Source organism: Acanthisitta chloris, unplaced genomic scaffold, assembly GCF_000695815.1.
Source record: "Acanthisitta chloris isolate BGI_N310 unplaced genomic scaffold, ASM69581v1 scaffold42104, whole genome shotgun sequence".
Taxonomy (NCBI): domain Eukaryota; kingdom Metazoa; phylum Chordata; class Aves; order Passeriformes; family Acanthisittidae; genus Acanthisitta; species Acanthisitta chloris.
The window spans coordinates 9,487-15,769 of record NW_008668434.1 but is presented as its reverse complement, the minus strand read 5'-3'; the positions used below and the strand labels follow the sequence as shown (position 1 = coordinate 15,769).

Here is a 6,283-nt window from a genome sequence, read left to right as displayed (position 1 = left end):
GCCTCATCCTACAATGAGATGTAACTGAACCCTTCACCCTACAACCAGACCTATAGAGCTGAGTTCTTTTGTTTGGGTAGAGTCGTGTTTAAATCAGTGAAGCTTCACGTATCTGCAAGGTTATATCCAGGTGACAATTCATAGTCTTGTGTTTCAATGCAGTACTTTTATCAAGAGCTTCTTCTTGTATGTAAAACCCACCTGATCTTTGCCATTGTGCATCTTCTATGTAGTACAACACTGAGTTGGGCAATATGCCTTCTTGGAGTTATTTTATATGTGTATAATATATACACAAATAAAAAGTATCACCTGCAAATAATATTTGGAATGTGAAAGACACAAAATGTAAACATTTTATTTGGCAGTTGTTTCAAACAGGTGAATAAATAAATGGAAAAGTACATCTTAATATTCTTTATAGCAACAGATGCAGTTGCACACATATTTACAGATTGTGGATGCAAAGAACAGTTAATTTAATTTCTTTTTTGTTAAAAAATGCAACTTCCAACACCACTAGACTTGACAATTTAAGATGAAGATACTAGTAATACTTTGTTCTAGCAATCTCAACTTTTAAAGGCATTCATTTGGAAGTAAGATAAGAGAGTCATCATGCATTTAGTTCATTTTGTCCACTTAGGGTAGAAAGTCTGATGTAATCTCAGAATTCGGAGTCTCATGCGCTTAAGTCAACTATGACATGTTTATAGATCAATGTAGTTCCCTTAAAACTTGAAGCAAAGAGAAAATCTCTTTTATCGATGGAGACATGTCTGAAAGATCTTGGTGCCTGTACGTTTAATTCTTGAAACTTCACAAATTTTGCCTTTTCTGCATCCCAATAATAGACTTGAGTGAAAGAATAATCACTTCCAAGAATGGCATATTGATAATTACTTATCTGAAGCGGCTGGAATACCATTGACCCTCGGGATGGCATCCTTTGTAAATCCAGAAATGCTGAACCACCCCATTTCATTACTTTAGAGTCCCCAATAAATCTTGTTAGGCAAATGTATACATCCTCTTTCACCTTGAAATGTTTCACCGCATATGCATCTTCCATATCTTGGATATCAAACCGCTTAACAAATTCATTTGATCCTTTGTTCCACTGATAGATTACAGGTCTTTGGGAACTACTTGACAGAATTAAATGTGGTTTGCCAGATATTTCAAGATACTCCACATCAGTATCTCTGTACCAGGCGTGCAGAGACTGATGGGAATAAAATCCATTCCCATTCCACTTGTAAACCGTGGTGAAACCAGCCTTTGAACTGTCTGCCACAACAAAATACCAGTCTTCAGCAATCCTGAAAGTTTCAATGTCATTGGGTTTTCGGATTTTAAGGATTTCAATATCTTGAATTTTTATAAACTTATTAGCAAAATCTCTTTTATATATGTGGGAGCCTCCAAACAGCTGCGCGACAATGACGTACAGCTGACTCTCAATAACTATAGGTTTACACACAACAGTTGAAGTACCTATAAAAAGAAAAGTAAAAGACAAGGTTAGCACCACTTTTTGGATCAGCTGTTCCAATGGTATCTGTTGAGCTGTATTCATACCTGTAATGTTGTCATAATTCCTGAACATCACTTCCACATGGTCCCATTCAAGGAAGATGCACTTTCCGGTAAAAGGCTGAGCAATAACCACGTGTTCATCATTCATGTATGAGAAAGTATCTACTGACAGAGATTGGTATGGTAGGGACTGATAAACTTCAAATTCTGTAAAAGTGCACACAACAGATGATAATTACAGAGATGCTTTACATACTGTATTGAAAAAATCTGCTTAACAGATAACAATTCATTACAAATGACACTATTTAATGACTACTCCAATCTTCCTGTTGATAGAGGAACACTGCAACTTGGTTTTCAATCTTTCTCAATTAAAAGAGGTGCTGTTTTATATCCCAGCTCTCCAAATCCTTATGTAACACATTAAAGTCTGAGCAGGTGCTGCAATATAAGACCCCCCATCACAAATGATTCCCTTGTCAGACTTACATCTGCACAGAATTCATACTGATTTTAGTGGAAATTCCATCCAGTATGCAGACTTCCTGAAAAAATGGACTCTAGAATGAAAAAATACAGCTTTGGCTTTAATTTAACAGGATTAAATAATTTGAAGCACATTACCTGTGATAATGCAATCAAATTCATTTGGAGAGAGGCTATTGATTTTGCGCTTCTTGTATTCTGGTGGGCTCTCACAATAAATGTCTTCAACTGTTGCATTGGTGCTGCCCAGCCATTCCACTAACCATTTCAGTTTGCAGTCACAGTTAAACGCATTGCCTCTAAGATCTCTACAACAAATAAATCAGGCATTGAAAATGAGTAGGCAGCTGATGTATTCCTCCATGCAGGACGACAACAAAACAGGATCTTGTTAAACATGTGCCCTTTTTCTTATGGTTACTTGATGCCTTCCTGGCTTCATTTATCCTGACCCACAGTTAAATCTACATACCAGCACCCACAAACATTTAATTATATTAAGGTAATCAGGGAGACCTTAATCTGATGATCAGTAGGAAATTTTGTTGATTTCCCCAAGTTTACAGGTAGGCAAACGCATTCCAAACTATTGACCCCTCTTTCTTTTGGATTACTGTTTCTCAGGGAGAGCAATAATAAGCAATAATAAGGAATTTACATCACCTGATGTTCAGCCAGGCAGTATTCTCTATCTCCTTTAGATAGGCTTATTTAGGGCTTTAGGAGACACAAGCAAAGGAGTTCTGTTCAAGTCTTTTACAGCTGTCTTCAGTCAGATTTCCGATCGTATGTACAGGAACAGCAAGCGCCAGGACCAGACTGTGTAACCACCTGGCTATGATCAGTCAAGCCAAGTAATGCTACCAGATACACTGACCATCTCCACATCTCACTACTGCAGCTCTGCACTACAAATTCATCCTCCCTTGTTAATACAGGGAGCAGGCAAAGGAGGTTCTGTGCTCACTGTCCCAAATCAGGTGAACCGGGTTTTGGTATATTTTGAACAGGACCTATTTCAGTGAAGCAACTATAGGATTTGTGTTTGTCTATATTTTGTATATATACTAGTATTTAAAATATGTATTTAAACAAGCTGATGTTTTGGTTTGGTTGTAGTTAGATTTAGTATGGGATGTGGTACTTACGAAGACACAAGCTTTTGTGACAAGCAATAGCTTTCCCAGAAATTACTAGCACATTAAAGTGTTAGTCCATTAAATATCTCCCACTTTCCCCTCATGCCTTGCTCTCTCATGCATCCCTAAGGATACTTCCTACTTATTCACTAAGTCTTAATGAACATGCAGCTCTATTACATAACTACTAACAATATTACTTATCTTCATAACTGGTGGAATATACAAAGCTAACACAAATTACCAACATTAGACAAAAAAACAAGCCTACCCATACTATGTAGTCTCTACCCAGTAATAAGACCCCATTACTGGTTACCAGTTTGGATGTTTACTCAGACTGTCCTCTGAAATAATCTCTTTATACTTTTGGTATAATTAATAGATTAATTAATTTCTTCTTACACATTTGTTAAAGAATCCAAGCCTTTGAATATGTCTTTTGGAAGCGACTGGAGATTATTATTTGCAAGACTCCTGTAAAAGAAGACACTTCAGTATTAGTGCTAGTTCATGAAACTACACACTTTTGCAAGGTGTAATACTGGGGGTGTGTGTGTGTGTGTTTCTCTTACAGTAAAGAATATTGGGTTTCTCCAGCACTTAGTTCTACAAGATTGTTTTTAATGATAGCTCATTTACTTTGTGACTTTTCCTCCTACTAAAGTGCCATGCCTCCTGCCTTCTCACCCTCAGCAGCCTTGCAGCATTGACAATACTTCACTTAGCAGGGTAAAAAGTGCAATCACCTTTGGTGTTTTGCCAACACCATTATTTTAAAACAATTACTCATGATTTGATCTGCTGATGTTTTCCTTATGAGATCCCAATACACAGTGTTCACATTACTGGAATTTCCCCACTTTCTTGTATCTTCTCTGGAAGGAAAATCTTAATACTGTGTTACATAGTAATAGATTTAGGTTTAGCTCATAGTTTTTGGAAATATGTAGTAATAGACAATAAATTGCTGAAAAGCATGATTTTCTTTCCTGGAATGTGCCTGCATGTGTGGATGAGACCAGCAGAAAATTGCCTTTAATTCTCAATTTTTAATATTGGGAAAACATTTAAAATCAGTGAGTATTCTAGCTAGTAAAAGTGAGGAGGAAATGTGAGCAGGTTTGAACAAACAATATATTACATTTCAGTCAGACGTGTCTGTGTGAGTCCACCAAAGGTCTTGGAAATGTCACAGAAGGCATGACAGGAAAAGAATAATGTTGTAGGATATACACTATGCCTCTTTCAATTAACAAAATTATTTATTATTTATGAGAAGAAACAAAAATGGAAATAAATCATACTAGTTTAAGACCCCAGTTAGAATCTGTACCTAGTAAGACTTAGAACCTCTTCTGCTTTAACTTGTAAGCATAAAAGTTATTTATTAACCACAATTTCCTTAGCCAAGCAAAGACATTTAGGCATATACTTAATTCAAGAACAGGCCCAGATGTACTAGGTCTGCTGCCTCATTTAAAATTAAGTGTTTGCCTTATCAGGAATAGCAAATATGGGATGATTCCATTAGTCCATTCTGACTTCACTGCTCTCAAAGTACATCTGATTGTAACACTGTATGTGTATGTGTCATGTGCTTCGCTTACGCCTGATTTTGTGCTCAAGCAATTTTTTAAAAGTCAGGTGACTCACATGGACAAGGCTATGTGGACTTGCAAGCTGAGGCAAGTTTAATGCCCTATATAGCTTTTATATATTGTTATGCAGCAAACTGAAAGGGATGATGTCCTTGGAAGTAGCAGTGGTTCACCACTGCCATGGGAATATGACTGACAGGAAAATTCAGACAGTGTTTACACATTTGCCAATTTTTGGATGAAAATTATGCATTTTATATTCCACTCTTATTCCATACTTGTATGTTAGAAAAGACTGGCTTGGCTAGCTGGTGCTGTATGTGGTATTGGGTTTGTAATCAGAGGATAAAGGTTGACTCAAACATGCAGTTAAACTTATGCTCACAGTTCTGAAAGAAATGCAATCAAAATTATATATTGTGCATAGAAATTATCATCCAATGCTAACTGTAGGATTTTGACATTAAATTAGTTTTAAAAAAAAAGAAGCTATTTTTCTTTAATTTTTCTGTTCTTAAGTCTACTCTGGCCAGAAAATAAATCCTGTTGCATAACAATAAATACTAGATGGCTCTCCTTTACAATAAGGACACACCATAATTATCAGAGCTAATTGCAGGATAAAAATACAAATGTTTGGGTAGCTTATTGCATCGCAAAATTTATGTTGTGAAAAGGAAGTGAACAGAATAAATAGAGCAAAGTTCACCTTATCTAACTTCACAGAACTCATTTGTATGCTTATTTACTACGATTCTATTTAATATATTTTATGTACACAAGTACTATCTTGCTTCTTAAATGAAAAATGCCTCAGGGTGCAAAGTGATGATTCTTAATGTGTATGTGCCATTTTCCCCAAAGGATGGGGAGTGGTTCTGCAAGCAGATTAAACTAGACACATTCTGTGGGGCCTTTGCAGTTATTTCCTGCACATGCCTCATTGTCTTTGTGAATAGTGCTCCATGGACAATAGCAGCGTCATGCACAAGTCTGTGTCCCAAAAAAATTTGCATGCAAATGGCATTGGCTCCTCAAATGTGGTTCTGTCTTTTGCATATGTTTTCTCTTGTGAAACTCCTGAAGCAACCCCAGAAACCAATGTAACAGGCAAGACAAGATGTTACTCTTGGACAGTATGACCTGTGGAAAAGAAACTGTGCCTTCCTCTGTGTTAGAAAAGCAATTTGTTCACTGGCAGCAGCAGCTACTAAATAAATAAATGAATATGATAAATAATGTACTGGACCCATTTGTGAATATAAAGCTATTCATGTGCATAAACATTTTGCAGATAGGGTCCCAGTTACCAGCCTTGTCCAATTATCTGCTGTTTATAACAACACTATAATTATGCTTGTACCTCTAATATGGATTTTTATGGGATGTGCATGACTTTTTATATACTTTTTTCCCCTCTCCCTTCACTTTCCTATTCCTCAGACCTACAGCCATTCCATAAGTAACTTCATCTACAAGAGTAGTCACAGCAGGCTTGGTTTCAGCCAGATGTAA

The 6,283-nt window shown here is 36.6% G+C and overlaps 1 protein-coding gene across 1 annotated transcript in view; it reads right to left on the bottom strand.

Moving 5' to 3' along the window:
• Window positions 1–324: 324 nt before the first annotated feature.
• Window positions 325–6,283, bottom strand: part of LGI1 (leucine-rich, glioma inactivated 1) — a 12,464-nt gene continuing 6,505 nt past the window's right edge. Inside the window, exons 5-8 of the mRNA XM_009072877.1 lie at window positions 3,573–3,644; window positions 2,167–2,336; window positions 1,582–1,746; window positions 325–1,497 (exon numbers count right to left, since the gene is read on the bottom strand). Coding sequence (XP_009071125.1) covers window positions 683–1,497; window positions 1,582–1,746; window positions 2,167–2,336; window positions 3,573–3,644 — 1,222 coding nt within the window. The 3' untranslated portion in view covers window positions 325–682. The remainder of the gene's footprint in view (window positions 1,498–1,581; window positions 1,747–2,166; window positions 2,337–3,572; window positions 3,645–6,283) is intronic.